Source organism: Chiloscyllium punctatum, chromosome 15 (genome assembly GCF_047496795.1).
Source record: "Chiloscyllium punctatum isolate Juve2018m chromosome 15, sChiPun1.3, whole genome shotgun sequence".
NCBI classification, from domain to species: Eukaryota; Metazoa; Chordata; class Chondrichthyes; order Orectolobiformes; family Hemiscylliidae; genus Chiloscyllium; species Chiloscyllium punctatum.
Window position 1 is genome coordinate 51,613,245 of NC_092753.1, and position 27,891 is coordinate 51,641,135.

General features: G+C 40.1%; 1 protein-coding gene across 5 annotated transcripts in view; it reads left to right on the forward strand.

The window, feature by feature from the left end:
* Window positions 1-26,603, forward strand: part of sytl5 (synaptotagmin-like 5) — a 190,780-nt gene extending 164,177 nt beyond the window's left edge. For all 5 annotated transcript variants that reach the window (XM_072585109.1, XM_072585108.1, XM_072585107.1 and 2 more), the window contains 7 exons: window positions 220-398; window positions 565-667; window positions 7,668-7,829; window positions 10,542-10,650; window positions 12,114-12,249; window positions 16,678-16,886; window positions 24,319-26,603. In XM_072585109.1, the coding sequence (XP_072441210.1) occupies window positions 220-398; window positions 565-667; window positions 7,668-7,829; window positions 10,542-10,650; window positions 12,114-12,249; window positions 16,678-16,886; window positions 24,319-24,461 (1,041 nt within the window). In that variant the 3' untranslated portion in view covers window positions 24,462-26,603. The remainder of the gene's footprint in view (window positions 1-219; window positions 399-564; window positions 668-7,667; window positions 7,830-10,541; window positions 10,651-12,113; window positions 12,250-16,677; window positions 16,887-24,318) is intronic.
* Window positions 26,604-27,891: the final 1,288 nt, after the last annotated feature.

Genomic DNA, 27,891 nt, shown 5'->3' on the forward strand with positions numbered 1-27,891 from the left:
TCTACCAATTGGCATTATTTCAATGATGAAAGGCAAGAGTGAAACTGGAAATGTGGTCTGTCCCAGCTCAGTCATTAAGTAAATAATTATAATTCTATCGTTTTCCTGATATTTCAGTTCATCCTTGGTGAGTCTGAGCATTAGGTGTCAGGATGATAATCATAAACCCCTCCTGTAATGTCTGATCTGTTTACACTGTTCATTTGTTTCTTCTTGTAGACCAGTTTAAATAGTATGATAAGTGTCTACAGTGAAACAGGAGACTATGGCAATGTCAATATCAGTGGGGAAATCCTCCTTGCAATCAACTATAGCTACAAAAGTGGGGCATTAAATATTATTGTGAAGGAATGTCGCAATTTAGCAATCGGAGATGAAAAGAAACAAAGAACTGACCCGTAAGTATTTTTTTTCCTTTTTGAATAGATTGCTTGGTTTTGAACTGAGGTAATCATCAGAAGCTGTGATCAAATAGCAGAGTCAAACTTAATCGCTGATTTGCTCAATTTCAAGTGTGCTTACATTCAAAATCAGAACTAAACAAATTCTTTAATTCATCCACAGCTATGTGAAGACTTACCTCCTCCCAGACAAATCTCGCCAGAGCAAGCGCAAGACTAAGCTCAAATCAAACACAACAAATCCAGTTTACAATGAAACATTGAAGGTTTGTCAATCTGCTCCTTTAGTGAATGGTCACATCAACAAATACTCCATCAGGAAGCTATTAAGTTTTCAGTTAAATTCAGCACAAATTATTTGGACCCTCTTTGGTTGGACCAAAGTTGGACCTCTGACTATCTACATCAGTGTGTACCCTTAATTATTTACGAGGTGTATTCAGATGTCATTTATGTGCCCAAATGGCAGACAGAATGTGCTTGTTCATTTCACATTGGAAGTGTGATTTTTACCACACTAAGGGAATGCTAAAGTGAAGACATCCACAATTCTCCCCTAAACAGACTCCAAGACTCTTTGCTCATCAAATGTTGGAGCAGGGTCAAAGGGTTTTATTCTGTCATGGGGCATAAGCATTGCTGGCTGGGCCAGCATTTATTGCCTGTCCCTAGTTGCTCTTGAGAAGGTGATGATGAGCTGCCTTCTTGAACTGTTGCATCCATGTGCTGTAGGTAGACCCGCAATGTCCTTAGGGAGGGGATTCCAGGACTTTGACCCAGTGACAGTAAAATAATAGAAATACATTTCCAAGACAGGATGGTGAGTTGATTGGAGGAACTTGCAGATGATGGTGTTCCTAAAGGTCTACGCCTACTCTTAATTCAAATGACTGCATATACATTTATAACTTCATAAACATCAGGGTCCAGCTGCTAATTTATGTCTGATGTTAATCTGGTTTGAATGCTGTTACTGTATTAGAAAGAGTTCTTGAAACTCTGATTCTATCAAAGCAGATCGCTGTCATTTAATCGGAAATGGTAGAGGCTTACCTGATTGTCAGAGAATTAACTTGGATACAAGTATTTTCTTTGTAATGACTAGTTGAGGGACAGCCAAAAATAGTCTATAAAATAACATTTTATGAGATGTCTTTAGTTTTAGTAAGCTTTGAAAGTGAAGTTCAGAGATCCAAATCCAAATTTGAGAGCATAAGATCAGCTGAGCTTGGATAACACTGGAAACTGATGTCCTCAGATGGCTGGATGGCTGGTTTGTGATGCAGAGTGATGCCAACAGTGTGGGGTCAATTCCTGCACCAGCTGAGGTTACCATATAGGATGCCTCCTTCTAACCTCTCCACTCACCTGTGTCATGGGGACCCTCAGGTTAAACCATCACCAGTCATCTTTATCTGATGAGATTATAGTCATATGGCCCTCTGGGATTATGGGACTTTACCTTAAATATCCTATAAAATCATAAATTTCGGAAGTTAGTATAATAATAACATCATTGTCAATAAATATTAGATGCATTTGGCTATATGGTGTAAAGCCTCACTTTAATACTTGAGAACTTTAAGCCATAGTTTCAGAGGAGCAGCAAGATTGTCTTGCCTCTTTTTACAGGTGTGAAAGAGCACCACATTTCTGCCAGGACATTCCGATCAGAAATGTGGTGTATATCTTAATTGCAACTGTGCCCTCATAGTGCAGGATAGTCAGGAAAAAGTATTTCATGGCACTTATTGCTATAATCTGCAATTGAAATATCCAGCAGCCCAGACAGCCCCATGAAAGTGAAGTCACAGATAGACACAGTAGTGAAGAAAGCATTTTGATATGCTTGCCTTTATTCAGCAGTGCATTGTGTTAGGAATACAGGACTTTGGTTAGGCCACTATTGGAATACTGCATTCACTTCGGGTCTCCCTGCTATTGGAAAGATGTTGTTAAACTTGAAATGGTACAGAAAAGATTTACAAGGATGTTGCTGGTGTTGGAGGGCTTGAACTATAGGGAGAAGCTGAATCGGCTGGGGCTGTTTTTGCTGAAGTCAGAGGTTGAAGAGTAACCTTATAGAGGTTTACAAAATCATGAGGGGCATGGATAGGGTGAATAGCCAAGGTCTTTTTCCTGGAGTAAGGGAGTTCAAAACTAGAGGGCACAGGTTTACAGTGAGAGGGGAAAGAATTAAGAATAGACCTAAGGGGCAACCTTTTCATGAAGAAGGTGGTGTGTCTGGAATGAGCTGCCAGAAGAAGTGGTGAAAGCCAGTACAATTATAGGCATCTGGATGGCTATATGAATAGGAAAGGTTTAGAGGTACAGGTATATGGGCCAAATGCTGTCAGTGGGACTAGATTAATTTAGGTCATCGCGGATTAGTTGGACCGAAGGATCTGTTTCAGTGCTGTACAGTTCTATGACAGCTCCTGTGAAACAGTGAATACGTAAGATAGTGTGTGTTTAGTGTGCAAGATGAGTAGAAAAGGAAAATGACAAGGTGCTTAGTGAGTCACACTGGGGTTTGTTCTAGGGTAGAAACTGGGAAGGATGGCACATTGAGTGATAAGGTAGGTCAAGCTGAGCTGGAGAAATGTCATCTGACATGGAGAGGGGATTGTCATGTCTGGGTGGGATTCTCTTTTGGAAGGAAGATGTAGATGTGATGGGCCAAATGGCCTGCTCCCATACTGTAGGGATTCTATGAAGATAGATGAACTTGAGATAAATGGGCTTTAGATAATCATTGTAATAAAGACATAGTTATGAGGCCAAGGTTGGGAAAAAATCAACGATCCACAACATTGGAAAAGACAGACAAAAGGCACCTGAGGGGGTTAATGGTCTAATAACAAAGGATGACATATGGACAGCGGTACGAAAGTGTCTTGGCTGGGAAGATCACATAGCAATATCGATAGAAATTAGGAATAAGAAGGGTCAGCAAATGCAGTTGGGAGTTGTTTATAGGCCTATTTACTGTAGTTATGCCACTAGCCAGAGCATTCAATAAGCAGTATTTGGAGCTTGTCATAAAGGCAATGTGAAAATAACATAATAACCTTCAAGTAGACAATCAAATCAAATAGGCAAAGGTAAAATGGGAGATAAATTTATTGAATACTTAAATGAAAGCTTAAGCATTCATTGAAGAATATATTGTTATAATGAGATAGAATTAATTCATAATTTCATAGCAAAAGATCATCCAGGAGAAGGTGATCATGATACAACGCAATTCCATGTTAGTTTGAAAGCAAAAAAGTGCACCTTGATATAAATGAGCCCCAAGTGAGAACCTTAAACTGAAGCAATGCCAACTGCATTTCTGCAGGGAACTGGATAAAAGTAAATTGGATAAGTCTGCCTTTACCAAAAATAAGTGTGCAGGTCATGGTGAAAGAGAAGGTAATTCAGCTACCTAAATTTGAATTCAATAAAATCTGGAATAGACAGTTGGCCCTAATGATGACCATGTAACCACTGGCAATTGTTGTAAATACTATCTGGTTCACTAGCATCTTTAGGGAAGGAAATTACTGTCCTTACCTGATCTGGCCCAGAGAAATGTGATTGGTTCTTAACTGCCTCTGGGCAATTAAGGTTGGACAGTAAATGTTGCACATCCTATGAATGAACAGTTCTGAATGCTTCCAAGCATGTTATTATTAGGTTATTATTGGGCCAACTATTTGAGATTTTATGGAATTTAAATTTCATCTTCTGGCACGTGTGGGATTGGAATCAATGTCCTCAGAACATTGGCCTGGGCTGCTGGATGGCTACTCCAATGACATTACCAATACGTCACCACTTCAAATAAACATTGTGTCCCAGAGACAGAGTCCAAACAAATTATCACTGAGACTTTTACAGACATGTATTCTTTGGCTGTCCTCACAGTAAAAGGCCATTATACTGCATACCATGGATAAAGAGTAATAAGTGTAAGGAATAGGCTGTGACTAGTGGAGTGCTTCAGTAATCAGTGCTGATTCCTCAACCATTTACAATCTATGTTAATGACATAAATGAAGAGATCTCAAGTAATGAATGTATGTATCCTGGTTTGCTGACGATTCACAGCTTGTTGAGAATGTAGATATGATCAGCCTGTACTGACATGTTATGATACATCTCCGAGAAATTAAGATTAGAATCTGGATCTTCTGGCTCAGAGCTAAGGACACTACCACTGCACCAGAAAAGCCTTATCATTAGGAATGCAAGCTTACAAAGACAACACAAAGAGGTTTCGAAGAGCCAAAGACAGGTTAAATTAGAGGGGAGGAGAAAGTGAGGACTGCAGATGCTGGTGGTCAGAGTCGAGAGTGTGGTGCTAGAAAAGCACAGCAAGCCAGGTAGCATCCAAGGAGCAGGAGAATCAACATTTCAGGCATAAGCACTTTTTCAGGAATCATTCCTGGTGAAGGGCTTATGCCCAAAAAGTTGATTCTGCTGCTTCTCAGATGCTGCCTGGCCTGCTGTGCTTTTCCAGCACTACACTTTTTGACCCTAAATGAGAGGCTTGCAAGATGACCGGTAAGTACACAGGAGAGTTGTAAGGTTATTCACGTTGGTAATCAGAATAGAAAAACAATATTTCAGAGAAAGTTTTAAATGTTCATGTTCAGAGCAACTTGGGTCTCCAACTCAGTAGCAAGCAATTAGGAAAGCACATGACGTGTTGGTTTTTATTGCGAAGAGTTTGGTGTACAAAAACAAGGGAGTTAATTGTACAGATTTTCAGTCAGACCAGGCCAGAAGCACATACAGTTTTGGTGTTCATTTGTAAGGGCAATGTACATTTGTCCAGGGAGGTGGTACAGAAAAGATTCATTAATTTGGTTCCTAGGTTGAGAAGTATGATTTGAGATGAGAGATAAAGTGAATTGCCCCAGACACTAATTTAGAAGAAAGAGAGAGGATCTTACTGAAAAGGTTCTGAAGGTCTTTAGCAAGATGGACACTGAGCAGTTGTTTCCCGTGGATGGGGAATCTAGAACACAAGTGGAGCCTTTAAATAAACAGCTGATAATTTAGGACCAAAACATAGATAAATTCCTTCATTCAGACGGTTGAGAATCTTCTGAAATTCTCTACCCAGAGGGTTGTGGGTTCTCCATCATGGGCAGGGGGAGTTAATGCAGTACAGTCATGATCATTTTGATTGACAGAACAGGTTGAGAAGGTCTCATGATCTACTTGTGCACCTATTTCTTCTCTTCTTATAAAACGTGGCATCACAGATCAATTACCCGATAGACTATTATGCAGTCCCACTGACTTTAATGGAATATGAAAACTGGATGCTTATTCTGGTAGTTGATCCATGTCACCAACTGTGTTAAAATCTGCTGCAATGTGTTCTTTTGATAGAGTGTAGCGACATGTTCAATTTGTAAGATCTGATTGATAAAATGAGTGAGTTATTGAAAAAGATGACTGCAATTCAAATTAGAGAATGGACGTGTGTCTTTATTTGAGAAAGACCAGTTAACAGTCTGCAGACATTGTGATTCGAGTATGTTTTGATCCTGGACAGTTAGTTTTTCCTCCATTAGGCATAAAAAATTCAAATGCAAAATTGCAAGGGAATGCATTAATTTTTTTTTTATGTTGGAGGTTTTTGTTTTAATGTGGGTCTTACATGTATTCCCTTTACTCCAGAACTTGATAGCCTCTTCTTTAATGCTGAAATATCCAGCTTAGCTTATGTATGATTGATTCGATACTTGTGAATAAATCATTGAAGTTGGCTGACCAAGTTGAGAGTGGTTAATAACATGTTTGGCATCCTGGCCTTTATCAATTGGAGCATAGAGGACAAAAACAAAGACCGTGGGCGGCACAGTGGTTAGCACTGCTGCCTCACAGCGCCAGAGACCCGGGTTCAACTCCCGCCTCAGGCGACTGACTTTGTGGAGTTTGCACGTTCTCCCCGTGTCTGCGTGGGTTTCCTCCGAGGTGCAGGTTAGGTGAATCGGCCATGCTAAATTGCCCATAGTGTTAGGTTAGGGGTATGGGTGAGTTGCGCTTCGGCGGGTTGGTGTGGACTTGTTGGGCCGAAGGGCCTGTTTCCACACTGTAATGTAATCTAAACATGATGTAAACTTGTATAAAACTGTAGTTCAAACTCAACTAGAGTATTGCATCCAGCTCTGAGCACCACTCTTTTGAAGCCACTGAAGAGGGGGTGCAAAAGGTTAGTAATCATACATCCAGGAATGAGGAACATCAGTTATGTAGACAGACTGGAGAAATTCCTGCCTCAGGCGACTCTCTGTGTGGAGTTTGCACATTCTCCCCGTGTCTGCGTGGGTTTCCTCCGGGTGCTCCGGTTTCCTCCCACATTCCAAAGATGTGCAGGTCAGGTGAATTGGCCATGCTAAATTGCCCGTAGTGTTAGGTTAGGGGTATGGGTGGGTTGCGCTTCGGCGGGGCGGTGTGGACTTGTTGGGCCGAAGGGCCTGTTTCCACACTGTAAGTAATCTAATCTAATCTAATCTAAATTGGAGCTGTCCTGTTTGGAGAGGAGAGGAATGAGGGGGAGATTTGATAGGAGGGTTATGAGTAGAGTAGACAAGGAGAATCTGTTTTCATTGTTAAAATGATCAAGAACCAGCAGGCATAGATTTAAGGTAAATGACAAAAATAGAATAGTGTCATGAGAAAAAGCCTTTTTACAAAGTGAGTGGTCAGGATCTGACATGAACTCCCCAAGAATGTGGTGAAGCAGGATCTACTGAGGCATTCAAGAGGGAGTTGTTTGATGAGGTGAAAAAGAAGAAGAATTTGCAGGGCTGTAAGGAGAGGGAAAGAGAGTGGAACTAAGTGAATTGCTTCTTCTAAGAATCAACACAGAACAAAACAAGTCAAATGGCTTTCATATGTGTTGTATTTATTCCATAATTTTATGTTGCAAAAAAAGCAGCATTAGTGATAAGGCTTGAAGACACATTTTTAGATGAATATTTCAATATGATTCAGTCATTGATTATATTCATGCCTGAGATTATGAAATCTTGGACTCTATGGCCATTAAAGGGCGTATTAGAGAGGGATTGAAATTGGGACACAAAATGAATTGGAAGTTGGGGATTAACCATGATCTTGTTGAATGGACGAACAGGCCTAGTCCAGCTCCTACGTCTTGTGTTAATGGCTACTAAATTCGTTTGCAATATATTATCCAAACAAATGCATAGAGTAGGCTTTTGCTGTAAATTAAGTCACTTTTTACAATTATTCTTGCAGTACGTCATTAGTCACTCACAACTGGAGACAAGAACTCTACAGCTGTCAGTCTGGCATTATGACAGGTTTGGACGGAACAGTTTCCTGGGTGAAGTGGAGATACCATTTGATTCATGGGATTTGGAAAATAACATTGAGGATTGGTTTCCGCTGCAGCCAAAGGTGAGGTTTGAAATACAAGATTACATGAAAAGGTCACCATTCCATACTGTAAGAAAAATCAGGAGGAATAATTGCCTCTGGCCTATAGACAGGTTTTAGAAGTAAGTTGTTAAAGCTCTAGGATCTGCTCACTCACCTGCCATCTCAGCCACAATGATGCATTTTGTCAAGGCTCCCAATAGGAGAGTACAGATTTTAATACCAATAAAGGTTCTGCAGTTTAAATTGTATAGGAATTCCTCTCGTAATCAATAATGATTAAGAATTCATGAAATGATAATCAAAGTGTTCAGCTGCAAAAAATTTCAAAGGATTTACTGAGGATTATATTATTTTGAATAACAATGATTGTCCTTTTTCTTCATTTCTGTCCTTCATAAGAGACTCCTACTCAGACAGTATTAGAACACTCCAGTACCCCACCTACAGAGGGATTATTGAAGAATTCTAATCTTAACTGAATATCTGTGTACTTATTGCCCAATAACATGAATGTACCACTAATTTGAAATGGAAAACATGTTTTTCTGTCTGCAAGTATGTTCATGTAGTTTTAGTTGAGTAAGATATTCTGGAGAATCCAATATGTTTTGCATATACTTAGGCTGAGAGTTCCAGAATTCCCTGATTAACACTTTTCATAATTAGTCAGTCAGATGTGGTGCTGGAAAAACACAGCCAGTCAGACAACTTTTGAGGAGCAGAACAATTTATCAGGAATCTGGCAAATGCTCAAAACGTTGATTCTCCTGCTCCTCGGATGCTGCCTTACTGGCTATGCTTTTCTAGCACCACACCATTCGACTCTGATTTCCAGCATCTGCTGTCCTCACTTTCTCCTAGTTAATACAGATAATACCCCATAACTGAGCAGAAACAAACGATCACCATTCTAAAATTAACAATCATTAACATGATTAAAATAATGATTAATGCAAAGTAATAATTATGCATAGTTGATTAAAACATTGAAACATTTTGTCTGGTATCCTTTACCTCAAGGAGCACAAACTCAATGAGGAAACAGAACACAGTTCATTTTGATCATAATGGCTTGTCTCATACTGACAAGTGTAATATTATTCTGTACACTAGATCTCTTCCCCCAGTAATTTGCCTTTGTTCCAACCTTCTATGAGAAATACCTATGGTGATTTAAATACAAATTAGAGGCAATTTGATTCTGTGAGATGAAACACTGCCCCCCACCACCCCACCAATGACCCAGAATTGTCATTACTTGTCCCATTGACAAATGTTGAATAATTGTGAGGCAGACAGTAAACAGCAGGGATTTCTTACAGTAACATGGTGAGCAGCACACTGACTTGAGGATGTAAGGATCTATTACTGCCATCCTCCAGATCACATTGTAGACACATGAAATATATAATCCGACATAGATGGGTGGGGAAGGGTGAGACTGAGTTTACAGAACTGTCAGTTTATTGTTCTGTAACTCATTTATAGGGTAAATATCAAACTATGGCTACTTGAGGCACTATTTTCACAATTGCACTAATAGAGTCATACAGCACGGAAACGGATCCTTCTGTCCAACTCATCCACACCAATCAGACATCCCAATCTGACCTAGTTCCAGTTGCCAGCATTAGGTCCATATCCCTCTACCCCCTTTCCTATTCATACACCCATCCAGATGTTTTTCAACGTTGTGAGTGCATCCTCCTCCATGACCCTCTGGCAGCTCATTCCATATTTGCACCTCCCTCTGTGTAAAAACGTTACCCTGCACCTTCTTTTTAAATCTTTCCTTCTCACCTTAAAGCTATGCCCTCTAGTTGTAGACTCCCCAGCCTCGGAAAAAGACCTTGGCTATTCATCCGATTCATATCGCTCATGATTTTTTGTAAACTTCTGAGGTCACCCCTCAGTCTCTAATATTCGAGGGAAAAAAGCCCCAGGCTGTTCAGCCTTTTCTTATAGCTCAAATTCTCCAATTCTGGCAACAACATCCTTCCTATAGAAGGGTGACCAGAATTGTTTGCAGTATTCTAAAAGTGGCCCCACCAACATCCGTTCAGCTACAACATGATGTCCCAACTCCCGTACTCATTGTTCCAAACATTGAAGGCAAGTATACAAAACACCTTCTTCACCATTCTGTCTGCCTGCGATTCCACTTTCAAGGAGCAATTCACCTGTATCCCTAGGTCTCTTTGTTCAGCAATACTCGGCAGGCCCTACCTTTAACTGTATAAGTCCTGCCCTATTTTGCTTCAAAGTGCAACACCTCACATTTATCAAAATTAAAGTCCATCTGCCTCTTCTCAGTCCATTTGCACATCTGATTAAGGTCCCGTTGTACTCAAAGGCAATTTTCTTCACCGACCACTACACCACCAATGTTGGTGTCATCCATGAGCTTTCTAACCACACCTTCTATATTCACATCATCATCATTTAGTTAAATGACAAAAAGCAGTGGGCCCAGCACTGAGACTTGTGGCACACTGCTGAAGTGCTAAATTGAAAGAAATTGACATGAAGTTTTGGGAGGTTCTGGTACAATGACAAACCGCCTCTGTGAAAGACCCATTAGTTTTCAAAAACAATATAATTTTCATTAAAAAAACCATATGTCAAATAATCCAAAATGCTAGATTGCTTCAACTAGCATCACAAAATCTAGATTACCAGTGGATGTTAATCTAATTTTCACAGAGGCCTATGTCCTTTGCTTGCTTGTAGGTGGAGACCCCTGTAGATAATGTTCTACAGTATAAAGGAGAATTGACAGTTTCTTTGCGCTATGTCCCATATGGCCAGACATTAACTGTTCCAAGAGAACATGGAAGAGGTGAGTTGTTTTATATGCATAACGCTGCTCTAGGCAGGGTTTTGAGTTTTGATTGGTGTCAACGCATAAATAGAGAGTGCGTAGAAGTACTGAGGATATACTTGATTATCAGAGCTCTCAAGTTGTTTTTATAATTCCGGAAACCCATGTATGTGATTCCTACACCACAGCCACTACCTGTGTGTAAACTGAAGACCCATTTTCATCTGATCTTAGTAAATCCCAGCAGTTTTCCATTGAATACATAGCTGGCTCTATGAAACCTGCTATAACAAGAACTTGTGGTAAGGCAAAGATTTTGTGCATTGCAAGATTAGCTCGTACTACTGAACTCAAAAATAAATTCCAAAACGAAGTTATAAAGTGTTCACTACCTACCAATAATGGTTGAGAAATCTATGAGTAAGAGCAAGGACTTAAGGAACTGTTTGTGGCTACATTCAAAGTTAATTCTGACCAAATAGGAACAGAACCCGCAAACAGGGCTAAAATAAACTGCTGGCTCTCAGAGAATTATAGATGGCGGGTGGTTTGGGCAACTATCAAGGCCAAGAAATACGTTAAGCAAAATGAAAAACCAGGAAAAATATTGCATGTAGGACTTAAGAAATCTAAATTATAAAAAGAATTGTCAAATACACACAGAATAATTTGTAAATTGTCAGGTCTGCTTGGTCGATGAGGGGTGTATTTTGGGTCCCAGAGTGCAAGTATACCTGGGGAGATGCTAATGGGACATGTGAGGTAAGTTTGGGATCAATTGAATAGTTGCTCAGGAGATAGACTATGTAGTTTATAGTCTTAGTTTTCCTGAATAGCCGTTTACGAAATTTAATTGGAACCCTCAATTCTCTACTTAACAGTGAGACTGTTAGAGGGTTCCAGGCATAGATTGAAGATTCTATTGTGTAATTTCCCAAGCAATTCTTTCAGAGTCTGCTATGCAGATCCTATGGGATCCTCAGTGTGCAACTCCCATCTACACTGGAATAAAAACATCTGCCAATACCAATCTGAAACATACACAAGACATTTCATTAGAGAACCTCCAGTAAGGACATTTTACTGCTCTTTTGTGTACTTCTATCTTTCTAGATAAGATAGCAAGATAATATTACAACCAATCAAAACATTCTGAATGCTCAGACAGCCAGGGACTATTCATAAACATCATTGTGTAATCTCTAGTCAATTTGAAATCACAGTAACAACGTTTGCCCTGCAGATGTTTACTTTGCTGTGATGACACTTATTGTGTGACAACAGTAATTCAAAGGTGTGAGAATAATGCATCATCTCTCTTTTGCTGATGACTTGGAGATATTGTGTTTGCAAAGGAATATATAGTGCAATTCAGAGCATTTAACAGTAAAGTGTTACCATTTACAAGCAGACTATTTTATTGCTGCAGTAATTACTTGAATAGTAGCTTAAAAAATTAACACTTTTGTCATTCCACACAGCTAAAAGAAATTTAATTCGAGGGAAGAAAGACCCTGCCCAGACATCTAATGGTGGAGTACTGCAGGTGCTCATTAAGGAAGCAAAAAATTTAACTGCTGTAAAAACAGGAGGCGTTTCAGATACCTTTGTAAAAGGGTAAGTTTAGGAAATATTGCATGTTACGTCTCTTAAGTCATCACATCATTGAAGAATTTGTATCTAAAAATAGGAACAAGTAGGCATCGATGGAGCAGAAAATTCAAAAAAGGATCATGCCATAAGGTCAAGTGAAATAGGGATTGATAGGAAGGGTGAGGCGAGTAACAAATTAAAAATATTATGTATGAATGCACGAAGCATTAGAAATAAGATGGAGGAGCTTGAGGCTCATTTGGAAATTGGCAGTTACGACGTTGTGGGGATAACTGAGATGTGGCTTCAAGTGGACAGGGCCTGGGAAATGAATATTCAAGGCTATACATGCTATCGTAAGGACAAACTGACTGGCAGAGGGGGTGGGGTGGCCCTGTTGGTAAGGAATGATATTCAGTCCCTTGTACGGGGGGACCTAGAATCAGGAGATGTAGAGTCAGTATGGATAGAGCTGAGAAATTGTAAGGGTAGAAAGACCCTAATGGGAGTTAACCACAGGCCCCCAAACAGTAGCCTGGACGTAGTGTGTAAGTTGAATAAGGAGCTGAACTGGCCTGTTGCAAAGGTATTACTACAGTTGTTATGGGGGATTTCAACATGCCGGTAGCCTGGGAGAATCAGGATGGTATTGGACCTCCAGAAAGGGAGTTTGTGGAGTGCTTCCGAGAAGGATTCTTAGAACAGCTTGCCCTGGAGCCTACCAGGGAGAAAGCAATTCTGGATCTGGTGTTGTGCAACGAACCGAATATGATCAGGGACCTCGAAGTAAAGGAGCCATTAGGAGGTAGTGACCACAATACAATAAGCTTTAATCTGCAGTTTGAAAGGGAGAGGGTAGAATCGGAAGTGACAATATTTCAGTTGAATAAGGGGAACTATGGAGCTATGAGGGAGAAGCTGGCCAAAGTTCAATGGTGCAATACCCTAGCAGGGATAGCAGTGGGGGAACAATGGCAGGTGCAGGATCAGTTCATTCTAAAAAGGAAGAAAGATCCTAAGGGGAGGCAGGGGTGGCTATGACTGACGAGGGAAGTTAAGGACCATATAAAGACAAAAGGGAAAAAGTATAACATAGCAAAGATGAGTGGGAAATCAGAGGACTGGGAAGCTTTTAAAGAACAACAGAGGATAACTATAAAGGAAATACGCAAAGGAAAATAAGGTACGAAGGTAAACTAGCCAAAAATATAAAGGAGGATAGTAAAGGCTTTTTTAGATATGTGAAAAGAAAAAAAATGGTTAAGACTAAAATTGGGCCCTTGAAGACAGAAACAGGTGAATAAATGGCAGAAGAGTTGAATTGGTACTTTACATCTGTCTTCACTGGGGAAGACACGGGCAATCTCCCAAATGTCGTAGTGGCTGAAGGACTTGAACTGAAGGGAATTTATATTAGGCAGGAAATGGTGTTGGAGAGACTGTTAAGTCTGAAGGCTGATAAGTCCCCAGGACCTGATAAAAGCAAATTACTGCGGATGCTGGAATCTGAAACCAAAAGAGAAAATGCTGGAAACTCTCAGCAAGTCTGGCAGCATCTGTAAGGAGAGAAAAGAGCTTTCGTTTTGAGTCTAACTGACCCTTTGTCAAAGCTTTGACAAAGGGTCAGTTAGACTTGGAACGTCAGCTCTTTTCTCTCCTTACAGATGCTGCCGGACCTACCGAGATTTTCTAGCATTTTCTCCCCGGGACCTGATGGTCTGCATCCCAGGGTACTGAAGGAGGTAGCTCTAGAAATCGTGGATGCATTGGTGATCATTTTCCAATGTTCTATAGATTCAGGATCCGTTCCTGCGGATTGGAGGGTGGCTAATGTTGTCCCACTTTTTAAGAAAGGTGGGAGAGAGAAAACAGAGAATTATAGACCAGTGAGTCTGACCTCAGTGGTGGGAAAAATGCTGGAGTCAATTATAAAGGATGAAATTACGGCACACCTGGATAGTAGTAACAGGATAGGTCAGAGTCAGCTTGGATTTATGAAGGGGAAATCATGCTTGACTAATCTGGAATTTTTTGAGGATGTAACTCTGAAGATGGACAAGGGAGATCCAGTGGATGTAGAATACCTGGACTTTCAGAAAGCCTTTGATAAAGTCCCACATAGGAGGTTAGTGAGCAAAATTAGGGCACATGGTATTAGGGGCAAAATACTGACATTGATTGAAAATTGGTTGGCTGACAAGAAAGAGTAGTGATAAACAGCTCCCTTTCGGAATGGCAGGCGGTGACCAGTGGTGTGCCGCAGGGATCAGTGCTGGGACCGCAGCTTTTTACAATATACATTAATGACATAAATGAAGGCATTAAAAGTAATATTAGCAAATTTGCTGATGACACGAAGCTGGGTGGCAGGGTGAAATGTGAGGAGGATGTTAGGAGAATACAGGGTGACCTGGACAGGCTAGGTGAGTGGACGGATGCATGGCAGATGCAGTTTAATGTGGATAAATGTGTGGTTATCCACTTTGGTGGCAAGAACAGGAAGGTAGATTACTACCTAAATGGAGTCAAGTTAGGTAAAGGGGCAGTACAACGAGATCGTGGTGTTCTTGTACATTAGTCAATGAAAGCAAGCATGCGGGTACAGCAGGCAGTGAAGAAAGCTAATCGCATGCTGGCCTTCATAACAAGAGGAATTGAGTATAGAAGCAAAGAGGTCCTTCTGCAGCTGTCCAGCTGGACAGAGACCGCACCTGGAATATTGTGCGCAGTTTTGGTCTCCAAATTTGAGGAAAGACATTCTGGCTGTTGAGGGAGTGCATCGTAGGTTCATAAGGTCAATTCCCAGAATGGCGGGACTATCTCATGCTGAAAGATTGGAGCGACTGGGCTTGTATACGCTTTAGTTTAGAAGGCTGAGAGGGGATCTGATTGAGACGTATATGATTATTAAAGTATTGGACACTCTGGAGGCAGGAAGCATGTTTCTGCTGATGGGTGAGTCCCGAACCAAAGGACACAGTTTAAAAATAAGGGGTAGGCCACTTAGAACAGAGTTGAGGAGAAACTTCTTCACCCAGAGAGTGGTGGGTGTATGGAACGCCCTGCCCCAGAAGGCTGGGGAGGCCACATCTCTGGATACTTTCAAGAAAGAGTTGGATAGAGCTCTTAAGGATAGTGGAATCAAGGGACATGGGGATAAGGCAGGAACAGGATACTGATTGAGGATGATCAGCCATGAGGGGCAGAATGGCCTACTCCACCTATTGTCTATTGTCTAATTTAAACTGATTAGCAAAAGAAGCAAGAGTGAAGTGAGAAAAATGCCTTTTCACTGAGCTAAAAATCACACAACACCAGGTTATAGTCCCAACAGGTTTATTTGGAAGCACTAGCTTTCGGAGCGCCACTCCTTCATCAGGTGCTTCCAGTTAAACCTGTTGGATTATAACCTGGTGTTGTGTGATTTTTAACTTTTAACTAGTCCACCCTAGTCGAACACCGGCACCTCCAAGTCATTTTCACTGAGTGAGTAAGTAGGGTATTGAATGCATTGCTTGTAAGTGTGGTGGTGGCAAGCTTAATTGAGGCATTCAGTAGAACATTAGATGATTACTTGGATAAAAATAATATACAAGAATATGTGGATAAAGCAAGAGATTGACTCTAGGTATTAGTGTGTACTTAAACGAGCTGGTACGGGCACAATGGGGCAAATGGAATCCTGCTTCCCCATAATACTTTTGGTATCAATGCAATAAGAAGATGTAAATAATTAGAGGAAACATTTTAGTAACAAAAAGTGGTTTGGCACATCTTATATATTCAAAATTAACAATGGAAATGCTAGATCATTACTGATATGAATATTTCTACTGTGCTAATTTATGCAGTCTATGTTGCCTGTAATGCAATTATAACAATGGTTTCTGATGATGGGAAGATATACTAAGCTTATGTAGAAAGCTCCTGTCAATGCTATTGTATGGCATATTAGCTGTTGTCTTATCAATTTTATTACATCTACAGAAATAAAGAATCCCTACAGTGTGGAAACAGGCTCTTCGGCCCAACAATTCCACACTGACCCTCCAAAGAGTAACCCACCAGACCCATTCCCCTACCCTATTATTCATATATTTACCCTGATCAATGCACCTAACCTACACATCCCTGAACACTATGGGCAATTTAGCATGGCCAATTTACCTAACCTGCACATCTTTTGGATTGTGGGAGGAAACCGGAGCAAATCCACGCAGACATGGGGAGAATGTGCATACAGACAGTCGTCCGAGGCTGGAATCGAACCTGAGTCCCTGGCACTGTGAGGCAGCAGTGCTAACCACTGAGCCATTGTGCCACAAATATTTTGAAATAGCAGATATCACCACAGTAATGATAAGTCCAAATGCAAGAAGAATATGGAAGTTTTTTCTGTTCCTGAAGTAAAATGCTAACTTCTTGTTGCTTAATCGTTTTGTTTTAAATCAGATACTTGCTTCCTGACAACAACAAAGCTTCTAAGCACAAAACGCCGATTGTGAAAAAAAGTGTAAACCCCCAGTGGAACCATACCTTCACCTACAGCGGTTTATACCCAAATGATCTACAAAATGTCTCCTTAGAATTAACGGTCTGGGACAAAGAATCACTTTCCAGCAACGTTTTCCTAGGTGGTGTCAGACTCGGATATGGCAATGGTAAATTTTTTTCTGCCTCCTGAGCATTTCATTGATGTTTCTTTCCAGAATAACCAACTTGCTCATCAACATAAAAAGTATTCAAATAGAAAAAAGTCAATCTGAACTCAGATTTGAACCATGTAGAAATTTTAGCTATGGCATACAGCTGCAAATCCTGTTGAATTTATGTATGTTCTCATGAATATAATATATATGCGGAAACAAATTGAGTTACGAGATTTCTATCTCTGGAGCATAGAATATCATTTGGCCTCTTCCTGCATTGCCGGGCATCCTGCTTCATTCCAGATACAGCATTGAGAGGGCATGGAAGTGTGTCTAGGCTGGCTCAGTTTGATCTGGTGCCAAGGTCCCCTGAGGTAGTTGGCTGGAAAAATGATGGCCTCCTCTACCCCACCCCATCCTTGAACACATCCAGGTCCCTCTCCATAAGGTAAGTGGTGAGCTTTGCTTTCCTCTGGGCCATGTCTTCATTATGGAAACTCAGGCACCAGAGGAGTCTTCCCTGGTTTGCAGTGTTTGTAGTAGTTTGCAGCTGTGCTTGAAATGTGAAATCAGTGGCAGGAGAGTCAGAAAATCCCAACAGGGCCAAGTATTTCCTCCTCTCCAGTCTCACAATTCCTATGAAAGGCACAAAAGAGCCTGTTTGCATAATTAATGAGGGGAGGAGCAGAAGATTGTGCGAGAAAAGTTGCTCTGAGCTGTGGTGAACCAGGCCAAGCACTGATCTCACCTCAACCAAACCAATGGAAAAAAAAGGGAAAATTACAGCCGTGACTTCCAATCAAACATCAGAGTCAACTCTCTATCTATAAAGTTACTAAACTATCTCGTCCAGACTTCAGATTCCCTTTTTTTTATATAGATATTTTTATTGGAAGTTTAACATTTTTACAAGTTTATAAAAATAAACAAAACTCTCAAGTACAAACATTGATCTACAATGAAATCTTAAATATATAATAACCAAAATTTAACAAAAGAAAAATACCGAGAGAAAAAAGACAAAACTCAACTAACTACTAATCTAACTTACAATTAACCAGAGTGTATAATTAAGTATAATTAAGGCCCTTGCATTATTCAAATAAGAGAAAGACAAAAAAAACAACGGATAACACAGAAATTGGGTAGTGAGATACATGCTCGGAATGTGTTAACATCAAATGTAACAAAACCCGTATCCGTGCGGGATTCCTCTCCTAAGGGGCCCCGGACCAGCCAGGTTCGCAATCTCAATTAAATAAAAGCCCTTGTTAGGATAGCCGAAATATCTGTATTTCTGTAATTCAAGAAGGGCTGCCATATTTTATGAAATAATTCGGTGTTTCGGTGCACCATATTTGTAAGGTAGTCAAGGGGAATACATTCCATAATTAATCTGTGCCAGTTTGAAAGTCCAGGGGGGCCCTCAGCCACCCAGTTTACCAAAATATTTTTCCTTGCACAGAAAAAGAAAATAGAAAATAGTCTCTTCCCGTGCATATCCAGGGAGGGTAAGTTCGAAAAGCCCAAAAGGAGAGATACAGGGTCCACTTTAATTTCAGTTCCTAAGATTTCTGTCAGGGTACTTGCTACTTTAGCCCAGTATCTACGGATCTTATGACAGGTCCATAAGCAATGTACAAGAGTGCCCACCTCTATTTTACATTTGGGACACATTGGAGATGCTCCTATCTTAAATTTTGCCAATCGATCCGGTGCTTATATGGGCCCTATGAAGTATCTTCAGCTGGATAGCCTGAGTTCTGTTGCAGATGGTGATTCTTCTGGCGTTTTCCCAAATGTCATTCCACATTTCTATAGAAATTTCTAGTCCCAAATCCTGATCCCATGTTTTAAGCAGATTGTCCATATCTCCCGATACTTCATCATGTAGTAAATGATAAATAGTACTGACGGAAGATACTCCCATTGGTCGTAGCACTCTACATTCTCTATTTGATTTATAAAGACTATCTAATAACGTTAAAAATCACACAACACCAGGTTATAGTCCAAAAGGTTTATTTGGAAGCACACTAGCTTTCGGAGCGACGCTCCTTCATCAGGTGATTGTGGAGGGCTCGATCGTAACACAGAATTTATAGCAAAAATTTGCAGTGTGACGTAACTGAAATTATACATTGAAAAATTGATTGTCTGTTAAGCCTTTCATCTGTTAGAATACAGTGATAGTTTCACTTCTCAAGTAAACTATCACTGTATTCTAACAGATGAAAGGCTTAACAGACAATCAATTTTTCAATGTATAATTTCGGTTACGTCACACTGCAAATTTTTGCTATAAATTCTGTGTTACGATCGAGCCCTCCACAATCACCTGATGAAGGAGCGTCGCTCTGAAAGCTAATGTGCTTCCAATTAACCTGGTGTTGTGTGATTTTTAACTTTGTACACCCCGGTTCAACACCGGCATCTCCAAATCATATCTAATCTTAGTCTTCTTCTGTATATAATCTCGAATTTGGAAGTATCGAAAGAGATCTCCATTAGGTAACCTGAATTTCTGACGCAGCTGTTCAAAAGACATCAGGACCCCTTCTTTAAATAGGTCCCCTAGACATGAGATACCCCTGGATCTCCAGAGTTTAAAAGTGGCATCTGTAAACCCCGGTTGAAATCCCCATGCTCCCACTATCAGAGCATAGGGAGATATTTTATGTGAGTTGCCCTCATTTTGCCGCATTATATTCCAAGCTTTAATTGTGTTTAGTATTATAGGGTTTTTACAGTGATCCGTAATGATTTTCCTCTTGTCTGAAAATAAAAGGTTAATAAGTGGGCATTTTACTTGAGAAGCCTCGATGTCCAGCCAGATTGATTGCGGGTTAGATGAGACCCAATCAGCTATGTAACTTAATAGGAAACTTAACTGATATTTCCTAAAATCTGGGAAGTCCAATCCTCCCCTTGCCTGTGGAAGCTGTAGCTTCTTCAGCTTAATGAGGGGCCATCTATGATTCCATGTAAAGGAACCCAACCAGCCATATAATTTATGTAGTGCCAGCCTCGGCAGCATCACCGGAAGCATTCTCATAGGGTATAGGAGACGGGACAGGACATTCATTTTAATTAGTGCTATTCTACCTAGCCAGGAAATTGGAAGGTCTCCCCATCGCTGGAGGTCCTGCCTTATCCTTTCCAGTAAACACACAAAGTTAGCCTTGTATAACTGACCAAATACTGGGGTAATAAAAATGCCTAAATATAAGAAACCCTCCAGGGACCACCGAAAGGGAAAGTGGGATCCGTCCACTAAGTGGGGTATCATAGCAAGGCCACCCATTGGCATAGCCTCCGATTTTGAGAAATTAATTTTATAGCCTGAGAATGCACGACATGTATTAATAACTTGGATTAAGCAAGGTACGGACATCAGAGGATTACTGAGGAATAGAAGAACATCATCTGCATAAAGGGTAATTTTATGTTTACCTGTACCAATCCTCGGGGCCGTTATATTAGGGTCAGCCTGTATAGCTTCTGCTAGTGGTTCAATTATTAGCGTAAATAACAATGGTGAGAGAGGATATCCCTGATGGCAGCCCCTACCCACACAGAAGCTATCCGAACCTAATCCATTGGTAACCACAACTGCTTTGGGATCACTATATAATGTTGAGACCCGTGTGGTAAACACCTTTCCAATGCCAAACCTTTCCAATGTGTAAAACAACTATGACCATTCAACCCTGTCGAATGCCTTTTCCGCGTCTAATGAAACTACTACTCCTGGTATCTTTCCCTGATGGCAGGCTTGAATCATATTCAAAACCCTTCGAATATTATTGGATGATCTACGGCCCTTAATAAACCCCGTCTGATCCTCCTTTATGATATGTGGCAATACCCTTTCTAGCCTCAATGCTAACATTTTAGAAAGGATTTTAAAATCTACATTTAGCAAGGATATTGGTCTGTATGATGCACAATCTTCTGGGTCCTTTCCCTTTTTAATGATAAGAGAGATATTTGCCTCTTTCAATGAAGGTGGGAGACAGCCCTGACTGTATGCGTAGTTATACATGTCCATGAGTGGACCAGCCAATATTCCTGTAAATTCTTTATAGAATTCAGCTTGAAAGCCATCTGGGCCAGGTGCCTTACCGCTCTGAAGTTGCCTGATTGCATCAAGTATTTCTTGGATTGTTAGGGGAACATTTAAGACTGATATCTATTCCAAAGGTCAAATTTTTTAAAAAATGACTGCATCCTCCTAGTCCTGTCTCCACAATCCTGCGATTTATATAAATCAGAATAAAATTTTCTAAAGATTGCGTTAATCCTTTTATGATCATGAATCAAAATACTCGTACTTTCCTTGATAGATGTGATAGTCTGAGGGGCCTTTTTTTTCTTTGTAAGAAATGCTAAGTATCTACCCGGTTTGTTGCCAAATTCATATAACCTTTCTTTTGCAAATAATATTTCCCTCTTAGCCGTTTGGGTAAGTGTGGTGTTTAGAGCTGTCCTAAGGGCCGTAATCCTTTGCAATTTGATAATAGAAAGTCTATCAGCTGCTTTTAAACGAGCTTCGAGCAGACGCTGTTGTTCTCCCTTTAATTTTTTCTGGGTCGCTGAGTATGAGATGATCAAACCTCGCGCGTAAACTTTGATGTTCTCCCACATCATTGATGGATTGCTAGCCATACCTAAATTAATTTCTAAAAAAGTTTTAAATTCTTGAGAGAAGTACTTTACAAATTTACTATCTTTCATCAGGAAGGGGTCCATATGCCAATGCTGAGGGGATGTCCCATTGTTCCTCACCTTGATTTCCATATATACAGCAGCATGATCGGAAATTACTATACTACCTATTTTACAGGATGATATGGAATTTTTAAAAAATCGAGGGGGCAAAAAACATATCAATTCTGGTATGACATTTATGTGGATTGGAGTAAAAAGAAAAATTTCTGCCCTGTGGATGAAGACATCGCCATACATCTACTAATCCTAATTCTTTGTTCAAATCCACCAATTGTCTAGATCTGGGAGATACTCCTGCAGTATCTTGGGAATCCTATCTATTTCTGGATCCATAATACAATTAAAGTCTCCCCCTATAATTGTATGACGGGCACCGAGAGCCATCAATTTTGAGAAGGCTTCCGTTATAAATTTAAAAGGATGTGCCGGGGGGGGGATACAAATTTAAAATCCCATATTCCTCTCCATTTATAAGGGCTTTAATCAGAATATATCGTCCAGATTTATCTTTTATCTGTTTTAGGATTTTGAGAGGGAAATTCTTCCGAATAAGAATAACAACTCCCCTGCTTTTTGAGCTAAAAGAAGAAAAAAGGCCTGATCAAATCCACCCTGTTGTAATTTCAAGTGTTCTTTATCCAACAGGTGTGTCTCCTGTAGGAGAGCTATATCAACCCTTTCTTTCTTGAGATTTGATAATATTTTCTTCCTTTTGACTGGTGAATTACTTCCCTTGACATTCCAGGTGCACCACTTAACCGACTGATCAACCATAATCGTCCGGGCAAAGCCGAGACCCTTCGGGAGGGGAAACCCTATTCAGAACATCCCGAGCATAGAGCATGTAAAATTCACAAAAATAAAGGCTCTCTAATACACTCACAACAGTATAAGAAAAAACTTTCTAAATAAAAAAAACGTAATTAAATGGAGATTTTCCTCCTTGTTCCCAGGGGGTATCACTTCCTTTCCAAAGGTCCATCGAATCCTCTCCCAACCAGTGCCCCACCCTTGACTCAGGCGCTCCTCAATAGGATGAGGAAAATTCAAATATACTACAGAGCTAGAGTTAACAGTGAGCATCCTACCCTCCCCCCCCCCCCCCCCCCCCACCCACACCAACACCTGGATATATTTGGTAATGTTAATACCATGTATAAACATATATAACTATAAAATTACAACCTCAACAAATAATAATTAAATATAATAATACAAAATAACAAGGGAAAACAACCCCACTCCTAGAGACAGAGGTAAAATAGAATAAGGTAACCATCTCCCCCCACCAACATTAACTAGACCCCCCGGCCTATATATATAGAATAATTTTTAAAAACCAAGGAAGAGGGAGAAAATTGTTAACTAGAGACAAATAAATTAATCCCTCTCCCCATCCCCCCCAAGATAATATTAAACAGTAAGGTAAAAAAAGAAAATGGGGGATATAAACCAGATTGGGCGATGGCAAACCAACATCAATTATCTCTGACAATTTATCTAAGAGAGTCCAAAAATTCCTTAGCCTTTTCCGGCGATCCGAAGTTACACACGGATCCTCCATGGTTAGAGCGTAACGTCGCTGGGTAGCGTAAGGAGTACTGAATATTTAAGTCCCTTAAACACTTCTTCGCCTCATCGAATGCCTTCCTCTTTCGTATCAGAGCTGGGGAAAAGTCCTGGAATAACATGATCTTGGAACCTTGATAGATCATCGCTTGGGGATCTTTTCCAAGATTTCTAGAGGCTTCGAGGAGTATCTGCCTCTCCTTATAGCTCTGCAGCCGGAACAGGACCAGGCGGGGGCGCTGGTTCGAGCCGGGCCTGCGTATTGCGACCCGGTAGGCCCATTCCACCCTTACCTGGCCTTATCCAGCCTCCAGATTTAACAGCTGTGGAAGCCACTGTTCAAGGAATGCAGTAAGCTGGCCTTCCTCTTCCTGTTCGGGAAGGCCCAGCAAAAAAATACTTTTTCGACGACCTCAATTCTCGAGGTCGTCAATGTGGTTCTCTAAGGTCCGGACTCGCTGTTCGAGAGTCCGGACCTGATCCACGGCCGATTCCGCTGTAGTTTCGGAGGTCGCAACCTTTAGCTCCGCCCTCCAACTCGGCGCTCGATTTCCTTAATGTCTCCGTCGTGCTTTTGCAGCGCGGCTGAGAGTGAGTCCCATTGACTTCAGGATTCTTCAATAAAAGTGTTAATCTTCGCATCCAGTTTGGAGATGATTTCCACAAGGCTCGCCACCGTAGGTAAATCCCCCGGGGCGGCTGTGGACGCCTCCGCTGCAGCTGGAGAGGGTGGGCTTGGTGAGAGCTGCGGGCTCCCTTCCCTTTAGTCATTTTTACTGAAGATTAAATTGTTTAAATTCAATACTAAACAACTAATTAAATTAAACAGCTATTTTAAACGATTTGGTGAGTGTGGTGGGGGCGGGTGACCCACTTTGCCCAAGTCTTGGGAGGAGCACTGTAGACTCAGACTTGCCGGGTCGCCGCCATCTTGGATCCCCCAGATTCCCTTCTTGACAAAGTGGAAAAATGATCACTTAATATCCTTACTGTTATTTGTACAAAAATTCAGATTGGTCCTGTTGATTTCGGACAAAAGCACACTGTCTTATGAGAATAACAACTTGCCATGCTCTGTCAAGATGCCGCAATTACTGGTGTGGCACCTAAGTATTTATATTGTCACATCATTGTTTCTTAACAGGCCATAGCTATGGAAATGAAGTTGATTGGATGGATTCCCAAGGAGAGGAACACCACATTTGGCTTCAGATGATAGCAAACCCAGGTGTCTTTGTGGAGAGCACAATAATGCTGAGAGCCAGCATGGGAAAGCGCAAATTTTGAGCCTGATGGACTGAAAGAATACAATGTAAAATACTACACACTGTCAAACTACTGTATTTATCAAGGCTGAAATGGTTGGGATAAGTCTGTGACTGAAGACATTTCTTTATAAAAATAAACCTGATTTCACACCTTAGTTTTTGTAAATATAATTTCCTTGGGATTTTTAAAAAATAAAGGAAAGCACCTGATATCTCAAATAGTATTCATAAAATATTTTCTTCTAGTTGTTCAGTTGTGACTGTCTCTGTAGAATCAGGAGTTTGTAGAGGTTCACTACTTTATTGAAAAGTAGCTAATGAGGTTCTAGTCTCAAATGCCACCAATAATTAAACTTATCCCTACTTCCTGATTTCACTGAGTTAGCAATCTCAAATGTTGAAAACCTTACCTGTGCAATAACTCTATCAAGATCATAACTTAAGAAAAACAGGATGCAGAGGAAACCTTTTCCCAGCATCTATAACAAACATATTTCTATTTTATGGCAGACTTCACTCTTTCCACAGATTGGTCATTTCAAAAACCTTGGTCTTTCTCTGCCACAGACTATTTCAGGTAGAAAGAGAACAATGAAGTTTAAGTCAATCCCAAGAGTAAATGAGTAAGCCCTACCTGAATCTTTGTCTTATATTGCTCCTTGTTTCAATTACAGTTGTTACTACTTTCTGTGAGCAAGGGTAGTATACAGTACCTCAGTGAAAATGAATTTTTTTTAGCGTTCAAAGGACGAAGTGTTGGTATTTAAAAATGGATAAAAATCAAACCGTTGATGAACTGTATTCCAATTAAACAATCTTAAGTGCTAAAACAATTGAGAATAAATAAAACAGCAAAGCATAAATTATTCTCCCAAGAAACCAACAGTTGTTAATTATTGTGGAATGATGTACTTGCTTCAGAGTCTACAATGTAAAGCACATTATCTAATTAAAAAACCAGAAAGTATGTGGAAATTCTTGGTTTTAGTCATTGATCCTTATCATTTTGGTAGAAAACTAAAATATATCAAAAATCAATGAATTTACAAGTTCTCCTGAACATTTCCTGATGCTTTCACATTCAAAACAAAGAGTCTGGATTCTCATCCTGTAAATATTCCACTTAAGCCACACAATTCTTTTGTGGAAAACTCCGAAGATTCTAAGGTGCTACAGGTTATTCTTTTATAAGTTAATTCAGCTGTCATTAGAGCAACCATTTTGTACTTTAGGATTTTAGCTCATTAACAAGAATAGAATAGTTTCAGCCACTGTGAAATTAAATATTGTTTTATAAAAGAAAATGCCGATCAGTAAGGCGAAGTCTCTATAGTCCCACTCTATCATTCGAGAGAGGTGACATAGTGGGTTTAACATGAGGCTCGCCATACCTCAGGTGAGGGGCAAAGTCAAGACCTGCATAGTAATCTCAGCCAGTGCAGAAATTGAAGCCACACTATGGCCTCACTCTGCATTACAAACTAGCTGTCCAACCCCAGCAGAGTTAAATGTCCATTCAGCCATGGTTCTTTTTTATGGCTTTAGTGACTAGAAATGGGGATTGGAACTCCAGAATGGATACACTCGATTTGTGATAGCACACAAGGTCTTAACACCGAATATATATGTGGGGATATCATTTTGGCTGAAATTCTCCAGCCTATTTCACAACAGTGACAAAGGAATGATATCCACTTAGTTCAATGTTTGGCCAGGGAACCATATTCTATTGGGAACCATCAACTTTGGCAGAGAAGGGTAGTGAGAAAAAAAAACTCAAGATAAAATATTCAACAACAGTGAAGAGATATTGTGATAGGTGTCGTAATAAGAGTTCTCCAGTACTGGTTTGCTGGGAACAAAGTGCACTTCTGAGAAAAAATTAAGTTCAACATTATCCTTTTGTTTGAATTGTCAAAGTGAAAACCATTGTATTACAAAACAGTAACTGTGTAATTGTTACCATTATGAATCAAGGAGAAATGATTAACTCCAGAATTAAATATTTTTAAACTAATATTATTACTTTATCTATTTCTGTAACAGATTACCCAGCTCTTCTGTTTTAAACTTTGCGATTTCACAATATACATTTCTATATCTTTAAAGACAGCATTTGTAAAACAATTCCTTGTGACATAAAAATCTTCATTGATTCTAATGTTTGCCTTTGTTTTACTTTATTCTCTCTACATAAACTCTCAATAGCCAATATTCATTACCGACAAAATGATGTTATTTTTAGGTCTCTGCAATGTAGTGAATAATATGAAATATTGCCTCCAAAACAAAAACACTTCTTAAATTACTTAATCAGATATCTTTTTAGAAAACCAATAGTAGCCTAGCGTCCGTTGTAAATTTGTGGGACATTATGTGGTACATTTTGAACTCATCTGAGTCTGCACTCACTGAATTGTTACTTGTTCTTTTGAAATTGTAACTATTCCAGCATTAGAGACAATCTAATGATACAATTCGAGGAACAGCTATTTATTATCTAACAAAGGTAGACGTCACCCTTGATTAATCCCAGTCTTATCTCCCAATTAAACGTTCATTACAGATGACACATAGATTGCATCTATGACTGTTAGCAGAAGGCATACTGTCTCTCTTCTCTGCACATCTTTATCTTCCCACTCTACACGTCTTGCTGCAAGAAAATGGTGCTTAGTAGCCCTTTGTGAGACATAGCCTATCTTCATGATAAGGGATGTTCATAAACGCTATGATTTGGAGATGCCGGTGTTGGACTGGGGTGTACAAAGTTAAAAATCACACAACACCAGGTTATAGTCCAACAGGTTTAATTGGAAGCACTAGCTTTCGGAGCATCACTCCTTCATCAGGTGATAGTGGAGGACTCAATCCTAAAACACAGAATTTATAGCAAAAAATTTACAGTGTGATGTAACTGAAATTATACATTGAAAAATACCTTGATTGTCTGTTGAGTCTTTCATCTGTTTGAATACCATGACAGTTTCACTTCTTTCATGTGTAAATCACAAAACCTTTTTTTTAAAAGTTGCATTCTCAGGTTAGCTGTAACAATGGGTGATAGCTAGACAATATGTTGAAGGTGTTAGCCCCCTGTGTTCTCTGTCTATGCCATGATGTTTAGATTGATTCTAATCTAAAAAGTGAGATAACAGAGTTTTACATGAACAACAGACAGGAATGTTCCCTCCCAGTTGGGGAACACTTCAGCGGTCCAGAACATTCGACCTCGGACCTTTAGGTGACCATCCTCCAAGGCGGACTTCGGGACTGACAGCAGCGAAAAGTGGCTGAGCAGAGGCTGATAGCTAAGTTTGGCTCCCAGAGGGAGGGCCTCAACTGGGTCATTGGGTTCATGTCACACTACAGGTGACCACCATTGCACTACACACACACACACACACACACACACAGACAATTCTACTCACACACACACACACACACAC